The sequence below is a fragment of the Triturus cristatus genome, chromosome 10 (assembly GCF_964204655.1).
Source record: "Triturus cristatus chromosome 10, aTriCri1.1, whole genome shotgun sequence".
Classification (NCBI taxonomy): Eukaryota; Metazoa; Chordata; class Amphibia; order Caudata; family Salamandridae; genus Triturus; species Triturus cristatus.
The window spans coordinates 963,587,082-963,610,695 of record NC_140593.1 but is presented as its reverse complement, the minus strand read 5'-3'; the positions used below and the strand labels follow the sequence as shown (position 1 = coordinate 963,610,695).

Below are 23,614 nucleotides of genomic sequence, written 5' to 3'. Positions count from 1 at the left end.
TGTCAGAAGCAGTTGTAGGATGCGTCGGCTTTGGTAAGGGTAATGACATTATACTGAGGTCAGCCGAAGACAAAGTATTACAGGCTGTGTCAGAAGCAATGGCACTGCATGTGCCGGGTATATCAAACATGTCATCAAGACCCCTATCCCCGGCTACTAGTAAATTACTTTCAGGTCTTTGCACAGGGGTGGTTACAGAAGCTAGGGGACCCAGAGATGATCTCCTTACCCACTCAATTTCTTGGGAGATGCGTCGTTCGAGCGTTGTAATATCCTCGATAAGTAATGTTCCTGCTTTGGCAAAGTAGCTGTCCAGGGTGCTTTGGGGCTTCCCGGAAGCCAGCATAGTCTTACTTCTAGTCTCCCTAGAGGTCATATTTCGAGTGCAGTAATTAGCAGCTAAAGACAAATCTAGTAAAGGGAGTAGATATAAAGTGGCCCAGGTCCGTTCTCGAACGGCCTCAAACGGCCCGCTCTTTGCCCGGTCTTCGCCCCGAGCTACGTCCCGCGCGCGTTCCGCTAGCGCGTTCAGGCGGGGTCAAACAGAAGAACAGGAAGGCAAGAGGGGGCGGGGTCGGGAAGAGGAACCAGGTGAGTCTAATCAGCTGAGCGCTGAGCACCGTGGTCCTCGCAGTCCCGCAGCAGAGTAGTGGAGCCGCCTTCCCCCTTCAAACAGCAGAGCGTCCAGGCAGGTCCTGAGGCAGTGAGAGGCACAATGGGATTGAGCACCAACCAAGTTTTTAAGCAATCAGACCCAGCGACCGGCTCCCGCGAAGCGGGGGCCGCGAGGCGTGGCGTTGATGGTGGAGGCAGAAACGGGAAGAGGAACCAGGTGAGTCTAATCAGCTGAGCGCTGAGCACCGTGGTCCTCGCAGTCCCGCAGCAGAGTAGTGGAGCAGCCTTCCCCCTTCAAACAGCAGAGCGTCCAGGCAGTTCCTGAGGCAGTGAGAGGCACAATGGGATTGAGCACCAACCAAGTTTTTAAGCAATCAGACCCAGCGAGCGGCTCCCGCGAAGCGGGGGCCGCGAGGCGTGGCGTGGATGGTGGAGGCAGAAACGGGAAGAGGAACCAGGTGAGTCTAATCAGCTGAGCGCTGAGCACCGTGGTCCTCGCAGTCCCGCAGCAGAGTAGTAGAGCAGCCTTCCCCCTTCAAACAGCAGAGCGTCCAGGCAGGTCCTGAGGCAGTGAGAGGCACAATGGGATTGAGCACCAACCAAGTTTTTAAGCAATCAGACCCAGCGAGCGGCTACCGCGAAGCGGGGGCCGCGAGGCGTGGCGTGGATGGTGGAGGCAGAAACGGGAAGAGGAACCAGGTGAGTCTAATCAGCTGAGCGCTGAGCACCGTGGTCCTCGCAGTCCCGCAGCAGAGTAGTGGAGCAACCTTCCCCCTTCAAACAGCAGAGCGTCCAGGCAGGTCCTGAGGCAGTGAGAGGCACAATGGGATCGAGCACCAACCAAGTTTTTAAGCAATCAGACCCAGCGAGCGGCGCCCGCGAAGCGGGGGTCGCGAGGCGTGGCGTGGATGGTGGAGGCAGAAACGGGAAGAGGAACCAGGTGAGTCTAATCAGCTGAGCGCTAAGCACCATGGTCCTCGCAGTCCCGCAGCAGAGTAGTGGAGCAGCCTTCCCCCTTCAAACAGCAGAGCGTCCAGGCAGGTCCTGAGGCAGTGAGAGTATGTTGGAAATGCACCTAGCTGTTAACTACAACTAACAGCATTTAGTATGAAACAGGGCAAAACCTGTTCACAAAAACAATTCTTTCATCATGAATTAACTAATCTAGATTTCAAAGAACCTTTGTTTGTGCCCAATAAAATCTGGTTACAGATCTACTGTATCACCATAGAAATACATCTACAGTATTATCAGATACAAGTTTAAATTTGATTAACAACTTCACTATTCTATACTTGCACTACTCCACCAACCACAACTGACAAAGCATTTTCCAACAAATCCTAGCCAAGTGGTAACTTAGTGAGCATGTGACCTTCCTCCAACCAAGTACTGTGTGCTCAAAGCACAGAGCAAAAAGCAAAAAAAAAAAAAAAAAAAAAAAAAAGATTGGGGAAAAATGGATCCTAAAGAAAAACATCTGACTACAGCTTAAATTGAAATGCTCTAAAGAATCGTGATGCAAAGGGATTTTGCAGATTTCATAAACCTAACATTTTATTACACAGCACATGAATTATATTAACAAAACAGAGACTTGAGAGGAGGAGCCTAGCGCGCAACCAAGATGGCCGCGTAGGTGCGAGGCTCCCGAGGACCTCCGCGACCTCCTGCATAAATCCTGACCATATCCTGTCCTAGACGAGGGGACTGTGTTCGTGAGACCGAGCTGAGGTGCCACCCGTTTTCCGTTTCCAAATCGGACCTCGGACACCGGCGGGAGCATCGATTGAGGTTTGCGGCCTTCTCCACGCCGGCCCCCCGGATTGGAGTTGTGGGGCGATCCGGAGACAAAGTGAACAACAGCCGCGGGCGCGGCTGGGCGATTCGCGTACCCTGCACTTTCACTTTCGCATTCGCGCCCTCCTTGCTGCCAAGCGAGGTAGGGTCGCGAGGCGGCGTGCGGTGGTGTGGCTTCATCGGGGTGCCCTGCCGGCCCGCCAGCTGTGATCCGCCCTTCGGAGCCGTGGTCGCCCTCCCCCGGGGCCCGTGAACTGGTTTGTCAGCCCCTTTCAAGGAGATTGGCACGATTTGGGGACTGGAGCCATGTCCACGAAACAAGATGGCGACCGGGCAAAGGCGAAATCGACCCGCCGTGGCGCAGCCCCTCAGTCTAACAGCATGGATCGCTACACCCTCCAGAAGGGTTCGCCAGAGGCGCCGCGTAGGTCCCCTGTTGGCCCGACTGATGCTCCTGCTCTGCCCGCGGATCTGACCCTCCGGGACGTCATGGGCGCCATCGCCGAGATGAAGGCCTCAGTTGACCAGCGCTTTGACACTCTGGCGCAAAAGATTGACTCGGTCCTCGTGGATGTGGGCCTGGTGAGGGCCGATCTGTCCAAAACGAATGACCGGGTCGACTCTTTGGCCCACACCACCTCGGGCCTCACAACGGACGTGGCGGCCCTCCAAAAGGAGGTGCGCCGACTGGGCCAGGCGAGCGCCCTGATGGATCGTCGACTGGAAGATTCCGAGGGTCGGGCCCGGAGGAACAATGTTCGCATTGTCGGGGTGCCGGAGGGACGTGAGGAGGAGGCGGCGGATCTGTTTGTGGAGGACCTAATCCTCACCCGTCTCCAGCCCCGGGGGCTGAGTAAACTCTTCGCAGTGGAACGTGCCCACAGGGTCCCCGGAGGGAGACCTAAGGTCGGAGCCCCTCCGAGGCCTCTCATTGCCCGGATCTTCAACTTTCGGGACAGAGACGCTATCCTGCAGACTTCTAGGCAACAAGGACCGGTCAGACTCGACAATATGGACGTCAACTTCTATCCTGATTTTACTCCGGCGGTCCAGAAGCAGAGACTGAGTTTTCTCGGAGTCAAACGTCGCCTACGGGACCTGAACCTCAAGTATGCGATGCTTTTTCCAGCGAAGTTGAGGGTAGAGGTGGATGGCCGCACGCACTTTTTTGATCGTCCCGAGGCGGCCGGGGACTGGTTGGACACTTTGCCCGGGGATGGGGGCCGGGGGGGTGGGGGGGGCGCGGTTGGTGGGGAGGGCTTGCCGGATCAGGACTGAGGGACTAATAGTAGGCCTTGCTCTGGACAACATTATTGTCATCATCGACTGATTGTGTAAGTTCCCCTCCCGTGGGGGTCGTACGGGGTCTCTTGGGGGCTTTCCCTCCTCCTCTGGGGGACTAGTTAGTGTTTTCATCTATGGGGCGACAGGCACACTGCACTTTGGGGGGGCTGTTTGGGCTCATGCAGGGGTGCAGGGAGGGGGGAGTTCTGTTGGGACGGGTGGGTTGGGGTGGGGTGTTGTTCGTTTTTACCGCAAGGCAAACCCTTTACTGTATTGGTGTTTTTGAGGTGCTCTCGGTGGGACGAATGATGGCTTCTATATGTGATGGGGGGTAGGGATTTGACTTTGTTGTCTTGGAACGTTAATGGACTGGGGGATAGGATTAAGCGAGGTGTGGTCCTGCAGTATCTGAAACGAATTTCGCCAGATGTGGTCTTTCTGCAGGAGACACACCTTATTGGTAATTCCTTTTGTGCCATGAATCGGCGTGGCTATCGTTTGGTGGCCCACTCGGGCTTCACGTCTGGCTCGCGGGGGGTGGGCATCATAGTTAAGAACTCGCTCCCGCTGGAAATAGATGAGGTGCGCCATGATGAGAGGGGACGCTACACTGCTTTGGTGGGGAGAATGGAGGGCAAAGTGGTTGTCTTTGTCTCAGTGTATGTCCCACCGGGGCTACAGTCCACCACTTTTGCGGACCTGGGGCGCCTCCTCCTTGACCTTCCGGGGGGGCTTCTGGTGGTTGGGGGGGATTTCAATGCGGTGGTTTCTGGGACTATGGATCGTCACCCCCCCTAGGGACCTCCCCCGGGCGCAGGCGTGGCTGTCCGGCCTCTTAGATACATTGGGATTGGTGGACTGCTGGCGCTTAAAACATCCCACGCAGCTGCAATACACCTTCCATTCGGGTGCCCATGGTAGCCTCTCGCGGCTTGACCATATCCTTGTCCCTGCGGCCTATGCTGGGAGGGTGGGAGAGGTGCGCCATCTGGCGCGGGGTATTTCAGATCACTCCCCGCTCCTGTTGCACTTTGGTGTCCTCCCGAGGGGGGAGGGCAGGGTAGCTCCAATCAATGCCTGGTACCTGCGCGACCCCACTATTCGTGCTGACCTGATTAAATCCTTGCAGCGGTATTTTGAGGAGAATGTGGGGTCTGTCCCTTCGGCTATCTCCCTCTGGGAGGCCTTCAAGACAGTTATTAGGGGGGAGGCCCTCTCCTTCATATCCCATGCCCGGAGGCGCGAGCAGGAGGAGGTGACCCGAGTGGAGGCCGAAATTACTGAACTAGAGGGTGATTTGGGGAGTGGGGTGACGGATGCTGCACTGCATGTTCTACACCTTAAGCAAGCGGCCTATAGGGCCCTCGTCACGGAGGCAGCCAGGGGCCTCAGTAGAGAGCAACAGGGGCGACTGTATGATGTGGGTGATAAGGCTGGTAAATTGATTGCGTGGTTGGATAAAAAGGAGAGAGCGAGTCGTGTGGTTCCGCTGATTGAGAGGATGGATGGTGTACGTGTCACCGAGCCAGAAGACATTGTCTCTTGCTTCGCGGATTATTTCCGCGAGGTGTATTCCCCGGTTTCTCCCTGCTCGGAGGCGGACTCTCATGCCCTGCTTCGAGATATCGCGCTGCCCTCCCTTTCGGTGGAGGACAGGGAGTCGTTGGATGCTGCTCCCACCTCGGACGAAATTGCCCTCGCTATACGCTCGGTCGCATCTGGCAAGGCCATGGGCCCGAACGGCATCCCTATCGAGTTGTATAAGCTGCGACCGGACGTACTGGCACCCCACCTCCGCGCGATGTTCCTGGCGGCCCACTCGCGGGGCTCCCTCCCGCCGGACCAACGTCTGGCTACAATCGTGGTGATCCACAAGGAGGGGAAACCCCGAGACCGGGTTACCTCCTATCGGCCTATCTCGCTCTTGAATGCGGAGCCCAAAATCCTTGCCAAGGTGCTCGCCAACCGACTGGTCGGCGTGGTGGGCGATTTGGTCCACCAAGACCAGTCTGGCTTTATCCCCCATCGCAACACGGCCCTCAATCTGCGGCGCTTGCACGGGGTGCTCGCACGTGTTCCGTTTGTGCGGGAGCCGGCCATCTTGGCGTCCTTAGACGCCACCATGGCGTTTGACACGCTCGAATGGCCATACATTTGGGCGATGCTGGCGAAATTTGGATTTGGACCGGGATTCATCAGCTGGGTTAAATTGTTGTACTCAGGCCCGTTAGCACAGGTGGTAGTGAATGGGCGAGTCTCGGCCCCGTTCGCGCTGGGACGGGGCACGCGACAGGGTTGCCCCTTGTCGCCGCTCCTGTTTGCATTGGCCTTGGAACCCCTGGCGGAGTGGCTGCGGTGGCACCCTTCCATCCGTGGTCTCCGTTGGACCCCCGAGTATGAGGACCGCGTGTCCCTCTACGCTGACGATATCCTTTTGTACCTAGCCTCCCCGCGCAAATCACTGATTGTCCTGGTTGATGTCCTGCGCTCCTTTGGCCGTAACTCAGGCCTTGTCATCAACTGGGCTAAATCATGTGTCTATGTGCTTTCCGGGGAGGCTCCCGTCCTCCCGCGGGGATGTCCGATCCAGATTGCCTCGCAGGGGTTTCGGTACCTGGGGGTCTATATCACGCTGGACCCGGAGGCCCGCTACGAGCGAAACTTGCTTCCCCCCCTCCAGCGCCTGAAGGAGGACGTCGCGCGCTGGCGGCGCCTGCCGCTTTCGCCGCTCGGCCGGGCGGCATTGTTTAAGATGATGTCGTTGCCGCGCTTCCTGTACGCTCTCCAGAACACTATGGACCTAGTCCCGGCGCGCTACTTCCGTGAGGTGGAGAGTCTACAGCGCCGCCTGTTCTGGGACGGGAGGCCGCGTATAGCCCTGGCGAAGTTGACGCTCCCGTGGTATGACGGGGGGGATTGCCCTCCCGGACATTAAGCGGTATTACTGGGCCTCCCAGCTAGCTGCAATTAATCACGGCCTCTATGGGCCCGCCTTGAACCCGGCATTTGAAATGGACAAGATGCTCCTGCCCGGTGGCGACTACAATCGAGCGCTCTACTCTGGCGCGCCGGATCCCCGCTTGACGGGGCCCACGCGTGTCATGGTGCGGGTGTGGCACGCGGCCAATGCAGCTATGGGGTGGAAGGACCGTTTGACCCGGGCGTCGCCGTTGTATGCGCCTCAGCGGTTGGGCTCCCTGTGGACCTCGAAGGGTTTCGAGAAGTGGGACACGATTGGCATCAGCAAAGTGGGGGACCTCTGGACGAGAGGGGGATTTAAAACATTCGAGACGCTGCAGACGGAGTATCAGCTGCAGGGCAGTGAATACTTTCGGTACTTGCAGGTCCGTCATGCGCTGGGCTCCGTCTTCCCAGACGTCGCCTCCATCCCGGAGTCTTCCCCCCTGGAGGATAGAGTGCTGGATGGCCACGTTCCGGATAGCACGATCTCCCTCATTTACAAAAAATTGATTAATGACCGCTCGGACCTGCTGACCGGCCTCCGTGAGGGTTGGGTTGCCGACGGGCTGGAGTTGGACGACGAGGACTGGATTTCCGCGGTGGCCTCTCCGAAGGAGGTGGCCATACCGGCTCGCCTTCGCTTCGTCCAGCTTAAGATACTCCACCGGGTTTACGTGACGGGGCCAAGGCTTCTGCGTATGGGTTATGCCGAGGATGGGTTGTGTAAGCGTGGGTGTGGTACTTTGGCGACTTTTTTGCATATTTTGTGGGAATGCCCGAAGGTGGAGCGATTCTGGCGTGGTGTGCACGAGGTCCTGCGTCTGGTTACGCATGTCGCGCTGTTGCCTGAAGCGAGGAGATGCTTGCTGAATGTGTGGGAACCAACTGATTACTCGGTTCCGCAGACGCGATGGGTGACTCTGGGATATATGATTGCTAAGCGTGACATCGCTCAACTGTGGGGATCCCAGCGGCCCCCGGCGGTGTCGGCCTGGAAAGAACATATGGATTGGTGCATGTTCCGAGAAAAGGTGGTGTATGTGGCGAGGGGCAAGCCTGGGGCGTGGGTGAAAATATGGGGCCCCTGGAACGCCTACCGCGGGGGTATCTGCGCGCCACCACTGCTGCCTGCTGCCTCACCGGCTCCGTCCCCCTAGTTGACCCCCTCCCCCAGCCCCGGGCACAGAGTTCCCCCAGTCCTGGACTTGTTTCCCTTCCCCCTCTTTAGACTCCTGTGTATGGTTGGGGTCCCTCTCTTGAGGAGCACGTGTGGTTACCTTCGACTGCGGGTTGCCTTGCGGGTGGGGTTTTCTATGTTGTTGTGTTTGTATAAAATGAAACCGTATTGTGGGCTTAGAGTCATGTGGCCCACTTTGTTGATGCCTCCTGCTTTACTTCTTTGCAACGCCAAGTGCCCTTTTGTAAGTTTGTCAGATGCTCCTGTTACTCTAGCGGCCGGCCGGAAGGTTGTAGGCCCATGCTTGTATATACTTGAGATTGCAATAAACGGTTTCAACAAAAAAAAAACAAAAAAAAAACAGAGACTTAACATAACACACAAGCAAATGACAGGCATACTAAATTCACCTTGGTGAACATGGCCAAAGAATGAATAGGCAAGTAAATGAGTGTCATCAAAAGTCCCTTTTGTGTAATTCTCTGTAGTTATTCCACATAATATAACCAGAATACAAAATACTGTCAAATACATTGACTTTATTTTACCTCTTTTTCTTTATGATATCGTAGTTCAAGTAATTTGGAGTCCGGTATAAACAGCTTCTCTACAAATGTTGATGGCAATTTTGTATTGATTTGTTCCACAATCTGAGGATAAAAATAACAAAATTATTTACTTATCAAAAGAAATGAAATTCATGGTCTGTGGAAGTATACAGACCAACATAAAAGCAGGTGAATGCGATGCCTACTGAATTAAAAAAAAAAAATGGATGAAACTACGTTTACAGTTTCTGCAAATCACACACAAATAAAATGTACATACAAGAACAGGCATGTGCAACTTGAATGCAGAGTATAGACATACCAAGGTAAGTAAGTGCAAGACTGAGATGATGTAATCTGTTCCACATGTTTGGCAACTCTCCAACTGATCCAACCCATAGGTGATGACCATTTCACAGCGTATGGACATACTTGGGTCTAAACTGCCAAGCAAAACGCCAACACACTCGTTAGCTGCTGTAAGTACAATCTCAGAAAAAAATATTTGGTTTGCTGTTGTCACACATCGCATCACTCTGTAAAGAACCTGTTGAGAAAAAATATACATTTAATGCTCCACAGCCATGAATGATTGCACAAAGTACTTAAATAAACACTAACTATTTACATTGAAATATTTCAGTCCATCTAAAACAATCTACTCCCCTCTGATGTCAAGCATAGTGCCCGTTTGAATGCGAAAACATGCTGAGAAATAATGTCAACTTTAGACTAACAACCAAGAAAGCTTCTGCATTTCAAGACACAAATAGAGCCTTACATCAGTTACATAGGCTTCAGTTATGGGAGGTCCTCTGATGGGACTGAAACGCTCCCCAATGCTCCTTACAACTGTACTGAACACTCTTAGAAGAGCTGCGAGCTTTGGTAATGACACTGATGGCGGAGGAATATCTTCATCAACTGATTCTCCAGAAGCAACATGACTGAGGTCCTAAAGAAAACAAATCCAAAGGGGCGGAGTTACAATCATGTAATAATAGCTATTGCAAAAGTCATATTACTTGCGAAATCAAGCAAGAAACAAGACATACATTATTTGATATTGTGTGACTGGCTTTAAATTAGATGAACATACATGAAAATAGTTGTATATATTTATATATTTTCTTTTTACCTCTGCATACGCCTCCATGTCTTCAAGGAACTGTCCCAGTAGTGTAGTGGAGAACGTAAGATCTGCCACCCAAAAAGGCTCCAAACTCTGCAACCATCCTGCATGCAACACAAACACATAGAAAATAAATAAATCTTAAAGCAGAGTTTCATTTCAATCTGTTGTGGCAGTTTTGAAGCATGGCGCAACACCAAAAGATTTTTCAGACACTGTGACGAGAATTCAGGTGTTTATTTTAAAGAAGCAGTTGTAGGAAATTCTAGTACCTTCTTAGAGAGGCTTCACAGTCAAGTAAATAGAGTATAAAAACTTCAGAAACATATGGTTGCCATTCCCACTCCCTGCTTCCCCTCGCAAAGCATCTCCACTGCAACAAACCGTATAGCTTGCCGGGTTTTGTTTAGTGAAAAAATTCAAGTAAGTAACTTTTACGACATTTTTGCACAGCGACATAAGCAAACATACTGCTTCCTGCGCCTGAACCCTCTGTTTACTTGCAGCATAGACCTCTCTGCTGTTAGTCAAGCCTTCACTTAAGTAGTTGGACACAAATTTCTATAAAGCATTTTATGCAACCAGCTACGAGCTCAGCTTAATCAGTTCTATGATAGCAGCAACAGTCAGCAATCCAAAGAAATCTTACATTTTTTGCAAGTTTCTTATATTATGGTCTTAACGTGCAGCTAAAATATAGGCCTTCAATATGTACAGTATCCATGATAGTGAAAGTCTTACCAGACACTTGCTGTGTAAGAGATGCCTTCTGAGTGTGGTCAATGTGCCATCCAACCAGGATATCAACTGTGTCCTTGAAAACGAGAATGAACAAGAATTGAAAACAATCAACTCATAATAAATTCCTCAAAACAAAGTACCCTGATTACATATGAAATCACTTACCCTGAAATTTGTGCTGAAAATATGTGGGTAACAGCGGGACACTAGCAAGATGCACTTTACACATTTACAAAGTAATTCAGGTGTATCAACATTTTCCAGAATAGACTGCAAGCTGGTCATTACAAGCTAAAAAACAAAAATAATTGAAACCAAGTTAAACATGTTCGTTCTAGTAAACATTTGTATCTATCAGTGCAGAAACAAATTGTTATTTTTTTGGTAAAGCAACAGTAATTTGTAACCATTGTTTATACGCAAATACACATTTGTTTTTAGGTTAACATTTATTTTAATAAAATTCAACTAGGTAGAAATAAACAAGCTTCAGTACCGCTCTTTCTGGTGGATACTCAATCTAACCCCAGATTCCTCAATGCCGTCCCCGTTCTGTGGAGTGGTCTCTTTTTACCATCTAAAAAGATCCCAAATTAGAGATCTGCGCACAAATATCTCCAAATGTCTATGCTCTGCATCAGAGGGCACTGAGTCAGGCAAGAAAGGCCACTGATGGCCAGGGTGGCCCTTATATGCAGCTCGGCTCTGTCACTTCCGGAGTGGAACGAAGCTAGCGGAGAGCTGCACGTTACCACCTAGCAGTGTTCAGAAGCACTGTAGTGAAAACGTCCGTATCCAGTCAGGCCTTGGGGAATAATCTAAAGTTGAGGTATCTGTGGTTAGAGTATCTACCAGAAAAGGCATTACTAAATTGTTCATTTGAATGATATTACAAACCACAGATTCCTCATCTGTAGAATAGATACCAAAGCAGTACCTCAAAGGAGGAGGGCCTGTGTAGTGGACTCGGCCAAAAAGTCCTGCAGGACCAAACAGGCAATATGCCCCTCCCTTCATTTCTGGCTGTCAAGGAATTAGTGAACGTGTGCATTAAAGCACACATCAATGCCTGATGGATGATGAGAACAGGCAAGCCTCCATGCCAACACAGTGGTGGACACGGGTCCCTGGTCTTTCCAGGGGCTGCTTTTTTGGCCAGAGCATAGCATGTCTTGATATAGAGGAATATTCTGCACAGCACTGCTTTGCTTTTCTATGACATGCAGAATCCCATAAAGAGTGGATTGTCCACCAGATTCAGTTTGATTGATATAAAAGCTTAAACTCTCTTGCAATCCAGTCAATGGAGGCTCTCCTTTTTGAAGGGTAACGTAGAGCAAAGAATGTTAGGAGAGTGATGGTTTGTCTAAAACAAAACCGAATCACGTCTTTCAGATGACATCCAGGTCCTGAAGACCAGCTTGTTTGGGGAAAAGGAGGCATAGGGTGGCTGCAAGGATAGAGCCTGGAGCTCACTTACATAGAAAGCTCAAACAAGCACAAATACAAAGAATGTTTGGAGAGTGAGACGATGCACTTTTAAGAGAAGGAAAGACACGACCGAATTAAGATACCACTCTGGCATCACAAATGGATTGATAGGGAACTTGTCTGAAACCTTGAATAAACTGCATCACAATATGAGTAAAACAAGGACGGGTGCTGTGACAAATGAAAAAAAGGCCAAAACGGCTGACAAAACTTCTGTGAGTTCCCAATGTAAGATCTTGTAAAGTCAAGGACAAAAACGAATACATTGAACAGTTTTGCATGCAAGGGGCCGGTTTTGTGGACTTTATACAAGGCCACAAATTGGTCCCACCGCCCGGCACAGATGTACTTTGTAGAAGGATGACAACCACCACCTCAGGTGGCAGACTGAACCCAGTCAACTGCCACTTGCACAACTCAAGGCATGGTGGAGATGTGGACTGTGAAGGTTCCGGTGCAGAACCCAGTCATGTTTATGTAAAAAGATCCAAGCTTCCAAGTTACAGCTACCACACTCTACTGACACAAACCAGTGCCACTAGTTTGACTTGCACCCAGTCGTTATTGATCTTCAGAACTCTGAGCTAACAGGCAGAGGTGGAACTACGCACAGAAGTCCTGTACTCCACTCCAGTCTGAATGGGTCCCCTAGAGAGAGCATTCTTGAGAACTCCAATGCACAGACGTCTTGACGCTGCAAGCTTGATGGTGGGAAAAAGATTCAGCCAGGATTCTACTGACTGTCAGATGTTTTGCACCACCTCGAGAGGCAATCGCTATTCGTGATCTGCCAGGCATTAGCAGCTGAGCTTGCCCACCTTGCATTTCAAAATTTTGCAAGGTCACTCACAATAAGGAAAGTGTCTGGGAAAAGGACCCAAGAACCCCACTCTGCCCTGTTTTGGGCAAAGCCACATAGAGCTGGAGTTGTCCATGAGAACCTGCAACGGCTTTCCCTTGAAGGGAGGCAGGAAGGCATTCAGCACCAAGCAAACAGCCCACAGCTCCAAAAACGTTATGTGGAGCAGGTTTCTGCCAGAGACCAGGTGACCTTCACAGCCCAACATGGATATATCTCTCACCACAGTCAGCTCTGGGTAGGGAAGAGAAAGGGGCCTGCCACTGGTCAGGCTGAGGTGTACCAGCTACCACTGCAGATTGTGTGCAGTCTCCTTTGAAACCTGCATGACATTCAACAGCTCTCCTTGGTGCTGGGTTTACTGAGACTTCAGATCCAACTGCAGAGGCCACAAATGCAACTTAGCACAGTGAACAAGCAGGATGCATGACACCAGGAGGCCAAAACTCCTCCGACTGCTCTCACAGAGATCCAGGACTGAGGTTGAAAAACTGGGCTCATAGCCTGAATGTCTTGGACTTGCTGCAAGGGAGGAAAGGCCCTGAAGAACGAGTTACTTACCTTCGGTAACGATGTATCTGGTAGAGACACAGTCTAGCCGCAGATTCCTTAACTTAGAATATCTCCAGGCATAAGACTGGATCCAGAAAACTTTTTCCCTAGCAGTACCTCTGCACGCCAGGGGGCGGCATCGCCTGGCTCTGTCCTGATGTCGTCCACGGAAGTGACGTCAATGGAGCCATATAAGACACCCTCGGCGTGCTGACGTCAGTTTTCTTCTTTTCAGCGTCCTTACGCGGATCCGGAGTTTAGTGGTTTTCCACTCCATAACACGGAGCCATTACAAAAACTGTGAGTTTATGAACAGTGTGCCAAAAAAGAAACAAAAAACTTTTGAAACAACAATGATAAGAAACCATCCCATGTTGAAATGCACTCAACACTTGGAGGGACTGAAAGAAGTGAACAAGCACCCGCTCCAATAAAAATCCCACAAAGCAAAGAACCGTGCCCCCTTAAAGAGGCAACAGCAGTGGAAATGAATGACATGACAATCAAAGGACAGAACGCAGCCAGAGGATGGAACTGTACAACAGAGTCTGTGAGCAAGGATGCAACTGAAAAGGGGGACAGGACTGAAAGTCGTGACTTTTGGCCTGTGACCAGAAGTAAAAAACCACACAGAAGTGGTACCACACCTCCACAATGACCTATGCACTGAGTATAGTCAAATAGAAGCTCAACCCAAACGTCTGAAGCAGAGACAAGGATACTCCAACAACATGGGGAGACAGACAGAAAGAGACAACCTGCCCTGAGGTGGGTCAACTAAAGCACCCCTTCGGAAGACCATGGCCACCGGAAGGAGGCAAGGTGGTAGAATCCCACCTGGAAAGGACCACGCAGAGCGCGGAGGATGGGCGGGCGTTAAGGATTCTGCAGCTAGACTGTGTCTCTACCAGATACATCGTTACCGAAGGTAAGTAACTCGTTCATCTGATAGAGACAGCTAGCCGCAGATTCCTTAACTTAGAATAGACACCACAGCTATACCCCATGGGAGGAGGGCCTGCGACCGAACCCCACCATGTTCCCGAAGGAAGCAGACCGTCAAGAAAATTGACGGAAACAAGGTTGGGTCCTCAATTCCAGCGCAGCTGACACCAGACCCATAAGGCTCCGTAGTACCCTGCATAGCTGACACCAGACCATGAATGCAGAGCATGAGTAAGGGAAGCAAGGTACCACAAGTCATCAGAGGACAACATGAGTCCACTGTCGGCCAGACAGGGACGAAACAAAGGCACAGAACCAGAAAAGTCAGTGCACAATGACAAAATGCCACAGATTTCCACAAAAAGAGGGAAGCTGAGTATAGGACCCCAGGGTCCGAAGAGATAAAGGTCCAGTGAAGGGATGGCAACAGATGGCATGTCAGGGCAGAGGGCATCATGCCGAAACACACAACCATGACTACCAGGAGGTGCAAAGATGTGAATGACAAGAACACACAAAAACAGGTAGGGCGTACCTTGAGAATCACTTCACACAATGGAGAGCTCAATGAAGCATAACAACAACAACAACATGTGCGGCCTGACCGAGAAGACAGCACAGCACCAGGTAGCGAACCAAGCAACCATACCCCTGGGAACAAAGACCAAGGGCGACCGGCAAGCCGAACATGCCCAAGATCAGCTCCCCTTAGGCAGAGAGTGGAGAAAAGAAATAGAAACAAATGGGGGACCTGGAACAATCCCCAGGATCCACCGCAGGCAGACTCTGCACGCCTACCCCCTCATGTGCGAACACTGCACACCGAAATGCTGGAAAAGTCAGAAAATGACAACCTAAGGGGTAAACCAGAAGGACGCCCCATAGAGAATGGACAGGCCTCCGAAAGGTAGAAATAGAATCAGTCAGTAACATGCAGACATAGAAAGTCCGAAAAAGGAACAGATGTAGACAAGATGAATTCAGAGAACATCTGTAGAATCTGCTGAAACTCATCGTAGCGGCCAGGAAAAGAATACCTGAGCAGTGTGCAACAATGCCAGGCCTAGGCCCTCCAAGGGAGACCAGGGACACAATGCAGAACAGAGGTCCTTTCTGGTAAAAATGTACCACTCATTGGCCAACCCCCGACAGGGTGTACCAAAGCCTTTTCAACACCAGGGAAGAAGGCCACAGCAAGAAAGCTTAGCCAAGACAATGGTCCAAGGAACCCAATGGGTCCCCTATGAGAAAACCTACACATAGGACGGGTCACAAGCAGTGACAAAGAACCGATACGTAGCGGAACGGAGCGCCCAGAGGGACGCGTACCCACGCACAAGACTGCCAACGTCGCTTAGGGTAGAAAGAAGGCAGAAGAAGAGCCAAAGCAAGGCAGGGGAGATGAGAAAACCCCTCTGGGGTGAGCCGGAAACGGCAGAGCCCCAACAAAACACCAGAGCCAACTGCGTCCAAAGACGCCCGAGAATGCCACCGAACAACCGAAGGCAGCAATACAGAAGCACCAGGAGAGGACCACGTCAGTCTGTGGAACTGAACCGAGGGTACGACAACAGCAGTGAGACAATAGCAAGAGAGCACCACGGGAGTCTCCAAATCTTTCTGACAAGGAAAAGCTACACAATAGCAAACGAATACCCCACATAGGGTAGGTCACATCCCTATAATAGCAAGGGACACCTCTTGAGACAAGCTCATAGGAAGAGGTCAAAAGAAACAAACAGCTGGCCCAGCTGCAGTAAAGTGAGGGAAAAAACCTCTGGCTGAACAGCCATACAATTGTTCTGGGACAAACCTCTTGGAGCCAAAGACAAAACAGAAGAACAGTGACAACACCGTCACAACGAAAACATAGATCCACCATAGTGGACTAAATCCCAGGAAGTCAACGAAATCCTGAAAAGAGACGCTGTATTGCCGATTCGGCATGGTCGTCAACCAAATGGGCCCCATCGGAGGGCAGATCTCTGAGTCGCTCCCGAACATTTTCAGGGAAACTGCCATCGCGTAGCCAAGCATGTCGACGCAGGGCAACTGAGCTGGCTGTAGCACGACCCACTGAGTCAGTGGTATCCATGGCCGAACGGATGGTAAACTGTGCCATGTCACGGCCATCCCGAACCAGCTGGAGCAGGTCAGCACAGGGGCCCTCCGGCAAGGAGGGAAGGAGTAGCTCAGCAGTGTCCCAAAGGTCAGAAGTAGCCCGAGCAAGGGTTGGTCTGGCAGCCGCAGAAAGATAGACCTGGCCAAAAGGTACCCTTTTAGAGTGCCCAGGGAAGAGCCCTTCTAGGCAAGGGTTTAAATAAAAAGTAAAAAATCAGATAGGGAAGCAGAAAGAGGGTGAATAGACTTTTCTGTACACTATATTACAAACTTGTTCAACCTGCAGGCGTACACCAACTTGGTAGAGGGACGCCAGGCTGCCAAAATAATATCACAGACTTCGGGTGGGAGGACGAATGCAGTCACCTGCCGCCGCTCAATCTACGCAAGAAGGTGTGGAATTTGGGTGGAGAACACTCCCCCTGCTGCTGCGGCAGAAGATCCTCCTAAAGGGGCAGGCTGATCGGAAGATCGATGCTCAGTTGGAGAAGCTCAGGATACCAGACTCAGTAGTCAGTCTTGGGCCACAGGGATGATGTGGTCCCGGTCAGTCCTGATCTTCTTGAGAACTCTGAGCAGTAGAAGTATGAGCAGAAAGGAGTGCAGAAAGCCTGAGTTCCATTCGAGATGAAAAGCGTCTCCAAGCAAGACCCACTTAGGAAACTCCATCGTGCAAAACTGCTGCTATTGCGCATTTTCCGCAGAGGTGAACAGATCTAACCAAGGCTCTTCCCACTGTTGCAAGAGACCTTGCGCCACCTCCGGAGGGAGATGCCATTCGTGATCAACTAAACATCGACGGCTGAGTTTGTCCGCTCTAGCGTTCAGAGAACCTGCCAGATGATGAACCACCAGGGATATGCCCTGACATGCCAGCCAAGTCCAGGAACACAGAGCCTCTTGACAAAGGATCCAAGACCCCACCCCACCCTGTTTCTGCAGTACCACATGGCGGTGGTGTTATCTGAACACCTGTACTAACCTTCCCTTAATGGAAGGAGGCAGGCTTTAAATGGCAAGCAAATCACTCAGCTACAACAGGTTGATGTGGAGTGTGGATTCCGATGGAGGCCAGAGTCCTCCAATTTCCACCTCTCCCATGTAGCCACCATATCCCAGGAGTGATGCATCTGCCACTACTGTGAAATCTGGTTGGGGAAGGGAGAGGGGTCGGCCTGTGACCCAATAGCGGTTTGTGAGCCGCCACTGCAAATCCTGTGCAGTTCCCTTCGAGATCTGGACCATGCTGGATGGCTTCCCATGACGTTACGCCCACTGGAACTTTAGGTCCAACCGCAGAGTCAGCAAATGCCATCTGGCAAGTCACTAGCTGGGTGCAGGAGAGCATAAGGACCAGCCTCCTCAGAGACATACTCAACAAAATCCAGGATAGAGACTGAAACATCGGTATCATAGTCTGAATATCCTGGACTCACAGCTCGGTGAGGATAGGCCCGAAACTGCTGTGTGTCCAGAACCGCTCCAATGAAAGGGAGCGTTTAAGAGGGAGTCAGGCGTGACTTTGGCACGTTGATAGTGAACAACACTGAGTGCAGGAGGTCCGCCGTAGTCTGGAGGAGGGAGACAACAGCCTGGGGCGAGCCCGCCTTTAACAGCCAGTCGTCGAGAAAGGGGAATGCTGATACCCCTGATCGGCGCAGATGAGCTGTGACCACTGCAATCACCTTGTGGAACACCCAATGGGCACGTGTACGGGGAAAGGGGATCATTGTCAACTGAAAATGCTTATGGCCAATGGTAATCCGCAGGTAGCGCCAATGAGCAGGCATAACGGGAATATGAAAATAGTTGTCCTGCAAGTCCAACGCTACCATCCTGGCTTCCGGGTCCAGGGCACACATGACCTCAGCAAATTTAAGAATCTTAAACTTTTCCTTTTGAGGAAGTAGTTGAGGGCTTATAGATCTAGGATAGGACAAAGGCCCATGTCCTTTTTTGGGACCACAAAATAGCGGGAATAACAAACAGCCTACTTCTGGCTCCAGAACACTCTTTAAGGCTCCCTTGGCAAAGAGAGTCATGACTTAAATGATCCTCCATCAGCCGGTTATAAGATGGAGGCATGGAGGAAAGGGTAGTCTCAAAGGGGAGGGAGTAGCCCCTTCTGTCAATTTGAACTTCTCTTCAGATTCCCGACTTCAGTTCTTGAAGATTCTTGTCTGCCAGAGGTAAGGTTGACCCTTTTCGGTGGCCACCGTGCTGTAGGCAGTTAAACACCAGAGCAGACTGTGCCTTCCAGAAGGACTTCAAAAGAGGAAAAACCCCAAAGGGAACAAAACCTCAAAGCAGGCAGAGTCTCCAGGAAAGGAAAAGGAGGCGAAAGGAAAGGACAAAGGAAGGGGCCAGAAGATACAAGCAAAGAACCAGACCATAAGACAGGAAAGTTCAGGCAAGAGCAGAATGCTGCAGGAGTACAAACAGGAACAAGAAGTGCCAACAGGGATGAAGATAGACCACATGAGAGCATGATTCACCAACAGGAGCGAGGACACACCAGCTTGAGCAAGGAGTGTTGCAATGCAAGGAAATGAAGGATTCGAGTCCTTAAAAACCGATAGACAGGAAGTGACGAAACATGAAATAAGCAGTCATCTTGGATAGGGAAGAAGTGGTGAAAGATATAGGAACGGTCACCATCTTGGAATGGGGCAACAAAACCCTCCCCAAGGCCTTCTGGGAGAAAGACTGTGAAATCATGGGAGGAAGACAAGCAGGAGAAATGGTTATCAGAATATTATTAAATATATTCCCTAGATTCGAGGTGAGAAGTGCAAGTTTTTATTACTGTTAATACAGGAGGTCGCGGTCCAAGATCTGGAAACGCGACATACTCCTGGACATTGCAGGCAGAAATGCGGTATGTATGGAAGAGTCGTGGGGCAGTCCCGCGGCTTTCTAATAACAATAGCAGGCCGCTGTAGGAGATTGCGACGTGCCAGAGGGGGGAATTAAGGCACCGCAGGCTGAATCACAGCCCATGGAGGTGTGGAGGAGAACACCGCAGCCTGCCCGCGGCGTAACACCATGGGACTATTTGGGGGACCCACCTGTCCGATGTGATATTGAGCCAGTGGTGGAGGTGATAGCAGATCCTGCCACCAACTTGCCGTCCATTATCTTGAAGGGGAATACTGGGAGCGTTTGGATGTTGAAGCTGCGAGGGGAGGGGTGGGTGAGTGGACTGGCCCGACCTCTGGACGCCCAACCAGCAGGGTCAGGATGAGCAGCGCCCTCAGCCGCGCTGAGGTTTCTTAACCTGTGTGGTCTTGTGGATGGAATAGGGCTAGTGCGGCTGGTAGCCCATTCTGTAGCCACGAAAGGGCGAAAGGCAGACTGGGGACGAGTGGCCACTGGGAGGCCCAAGGACAAGAGACAGATGCCATCAAAGGGAATGTCCATGAGAGAGGTCTGGACATCCCCCAAAAATCCAGAAGTCCTCAACCAGGTGATGCGTCGAACAGCCACTGCATTTCGATCGAGTTGATACCACAACGGATGGCAAAACAGTCTGATAACGCTTGGGAGAGAATGGCCCCGGCCTCCTCCAGGACCCGCAGCAGCACTTGTGCAACCGTTTCTTACAGGGAGTGGGAATAACGGCCCGATAAGCATGCAGTGTTCACCAACCGCAATGCAAGGCTGGTGGAAGAAAAACATTTCTTACCCCCAACTATCAAGCCTCTCTTGGATTCTCTGCTTGGGGGAGCAGAAGGGAATTCACCATGGGAGGTAGAGTCTTGGCCCACCATGTTCTATAGGGTAGTGTGGGTGGTGAGGAACTTAGGGTCGCCAGTAGCAGGCCAATGGTGGCGGGCAATTAACCTATTCGCAGGGCTTGGACCAGGTAGTTAGTGGGACATCTGTAAGGTCCTCATTAAAGTGTAGCAAGGGTTCCAAAGAGAAGACACCTGACTGCAAGACGTCAGTCAAGTTATTAGCCTTGACTGCCACTGGAGGGAGCTGATTTCACCCACCCTTCCCATCACCATGGCAAAGGACACTCCCTCCATTGTTGCCACAGTAGAGGGAGAAAGCATGACAGAACCTGGAGAGGTGTCCAGTCCACTGGCCTCACCTAACTCCTAACACCAGTCCATTTCATGATCAAGCTACTCTTCTAAGGGGTCCAGTGACCTCTTCTATTCCTAGCCCTTCTGAATAGGGCACAGGAAACTATGTAGGACCTGGAGAATCTGTCTGAATTGGTATTGCTTGACACGGTACCGGTTCTGAGTCGTCTGGAATCAAATTAGGCAGGCGCTGCCAGGGGAGCAGCTGCGGCGCTGGGAGAATTGGTGTTGGGGGTCAGGGAAGGTCGCAATGGCATGACTGGCACTGGACAGGATCCATTCTCGGATCAATGGGAGGGGATATTGGCACAGGAGTCGTCGGCACGCACCTGATGGAGTCACCTCTGAGCCCATGGGGGGGCCTAAGGCACGCCAGTAAGGTCAGGCTGCCCAAATATGAGGCACATGACATCATAAAATTCTTTAAGTTGGGCAGGAGTCGCTCTGGCTCCCGGAAAGGAATGGAAGCGCAGACCCTACCCTGACACAGGTACAGAAGAGCGAGGCCTGGAACACCGAGGCACCTCAGTTGCCTTGGCAGACGGACGGGGAGATGTCGAAGCACTCTTCAACTTCTTGCATTTCTTATGCCTCTTACCTGGCCTACCAGACGACTTCAAGCGGGAGGACGAGGACTGACTTCTTAGGAGTCGTACGGAGCGGTCGTATGATGGTTATATGAAGAGTGCCAGGCCGCCAGTAACTTTAGGGACAGCTCCCTCAAAGCTTTCGGAGCCATGGCCCGGCAATCTGAGCACGGCTAAGTCTTGGTCACCCTCCAGGCACCAGAGGCAAACTAGGTGGGGATCCGTCACTGACAAAGCGTGGTGACAGGAGCTGCACAGTTTGAATCCAGAAGTTTTACTAGACTGATGGAAAAAAGTCTACACACCAAAATGACAAAAAGTTGAAAAACACCTGTAAAGAAATGACAGAGTAGCTCTCATCATTGATGAGCACTTGACTTGCGCAAAAAGAAAATAACTGACAGCGCGCCGAGGTGATTCCTATGCAAGTTATGTGGATGTGAAGACGATGCAGACGACACGCTTAGCTTACAGGCGCCATCTACTGGCATGCAGGGGTATTGCTAAAAAAAATATCTTTTGGATCCAGTCTGATAACTGGGAAATTCACAAGTAAGGAATCTGCGGCTAGGTGTCTATCAGATATGCAGTGTCCAGAAGAAGGCCTATAAAAAAAACAAGTAGTAGGTGTGAAGGAGTAAAGTGGATTTGCCTCGATTAGAGAACCCCAAAGAGTCCGAAGGTTCACCGTCATCTGGAAGTGACCTACATTGGACTGTGGCAGGCCTACGATCAACAGCCATTCGTTGAGTTAGGAGAAAACTGTAATCCCCAACCTCTGAAGATGTACAGTGGCCACCACAATCACTTTTCGTATGTGGGAATGCAGAACAGGTACAGGAAAGTAGTCATCTTGCAGTGCAAGTCAGACAGACTTGGGCCAGCTGAAGCATTTTTAATTTGTCACTCTATATGTAAGCAGTCAAGAGAAGGTGGTCTACAACAGGACGGACTTCTCTGGTACAAGGAAACAGCATCCTAACTTCTTGTATCAAAATAGAGAGCAGCTCTTCTGAAAGTCGCTCAGATGTTGGAGGAAGCAGAGATGGGCCAGAAAGGTAGGGAATAGACCTGTTGGAAAAACCATTTTTCAGATGTGATTGGTGGTCACCCTGGACGAAAATGCCTGACAATGCCTCCTACAGGGTGGTTGTATACTGTTAAGGGCAAACTAAAGTGGCTTGGAGGCCGGTGTCACAGGGGTATGGGGGTGCTAAGTGACACAGAGTCCCTGCTTATAAAACTGTTGAGCTGGGGTGGAAAGGCACAAGGAATGCCCTGTGACTCCAATTTCTTTAAAGCGGTGAAGGGCAGAATGAGCCTTTTTTGCCAAAGAGGTGGGATCCTTCAAAAGGCTGCAGAGATGCCTGCATGTCCGTAGAAAAGTCTGTGGATCGCTTCCTCGCATGGCAAATAGCACCACACTAGTGCCCACTGCACACCCCAATCAGTCAGTCACATCCAGGCCAGACGTAATGACATTTTGCTGCATCTTTACCAACCTGAAAGGTTTGACCGAAAAAGGACAGAAATTTAATTGGGAGCACCAGCAAGATCTCAGATCTGGATGATCACATCCCAGGGGACAAGCGTTTAAAGGCCTAAGAGGCAAGCTGGCATGGGGGGGGGGGGGGGGGGAGGAACATCTGCTTCCTTAAAGCCTCAATCTATTTCATCCCTTTAGGAGAGTAGGATCTGCACTTATGTTGCCCCCATTTTTTTCTGATGTATACACTGGTTTCTGGATATAGTCTGGCTGGGTCCCTGCTAATCAGGACCCCAGTCTCTGTTCTCTCTAAACGACTTGGTGTGCATATTAGATGCACTAGTGATCGGATACTGTGGTACCTTATGAGCCCCTAGTATATGGTAATTTAGGTACCTAGGGCATAGGCACTTCACAGGCCTACCAGGGGATGAAGCATGTATTATGCCACCCCTGGAAAGCAGACTCAATCTGACACCACAGGCCTGCTACTGCAGCCTGGGTGAGGTAGTGTTAGCACTCCTCACTGAGGTATAGGTTCTATATCTCACCATACACACACACATAAACCTGTCAGCCACCTCTATGGCAGGCCCTATCAATCCTTTGGGCAGGGTGCTTGGTTTACAATGTGAGGGGGTGCCTCTGCATGAGCAGGACCCCTCTGCAGCCCTCAGAGTCTATTCTCTCTGGCTGTTTGTGGATGTGGTTAAACCATATACTCTTAAGTGCATTATAACCTACCGGTAAATGCTAACTTTGGAATGACTGCATCAAAACATGTCGTGTTTGGTGTCAAACAACTTGGAATCATATCCCCACACCAGTAACTGGTGTGGGAGTATGATCCCACCCTTCTAGAGGGGACGACATGTACCTACTGTGGTAACACGGTAGAAATCTGAAAGAGCCCTGGCATCACAAAATGGATGCCACCAGCACAGACACTGGGCTGCCCTCCTGCTGCTGAAAAACTCGCAGTGGAGGAGGCCCAACAATAGGCATCCTGTCACAGGGAGGTGTCACTACCTTCCAGACAAGATTTAGTGTATTGGGGCTGGGTGGGTGCACTCTTAGAGTGCTTTGAAGTCCTGCACTGGGGGAGCAGTAGGCTCCTCTGTGTATAGGCCAGCTCAAACCGGTTCAGGGGCTACCTGTCCCTGCTCTGGCGCGAAACTGGACAAAGGGAAGTGGGTGTAACCACCCCCTACCCTGACCCTCCCA

General features: G+C 51.1%; 1 protein-coding gene across 1 annotated transcript in view; it reads right to left on the bottom strand.

The window, feature by feature from the left end:
- SMG1 (SMG1 nonsense mediated mRNA decay associated PI3K related kinase) overlaps window positions 1-23,614 on the bottom strand; it is a 1,471,505-nt gene that overhangs the window by 1,234,415 nt on the left and 213,476 nt on the right. Inside the window, exons 7-12 of the mRNA XM_085628855.1 lie at window positions 10,424-10,549; window positions 10,259-10,331; window positions 9,524-9,621; window positions 9,167-9,340; window positions 8,708-8,932; window positions 8,386-8,487 (exon numbers count right to left, since the gene is read on the bottom strand). Of these exons, the coding sequence (XP_085484981.1) occupies window positions 8,386-8,487; window positions 8,708-8,932; window positions 9,167-9,340; window positions 9,524-9,621; window positions 10,259-10,331; window positions 10,424-10,549 (798 nt within the window). The remainder of the gene's footprint in view (window positions 1-8,385; window positions 8,488-8,707; window positions 8,933-9,166; window positions 9,341-9,523; window positions 9,622-10,258; window positions 10,332-10,423; window positions 10,550-23,614) is intronic.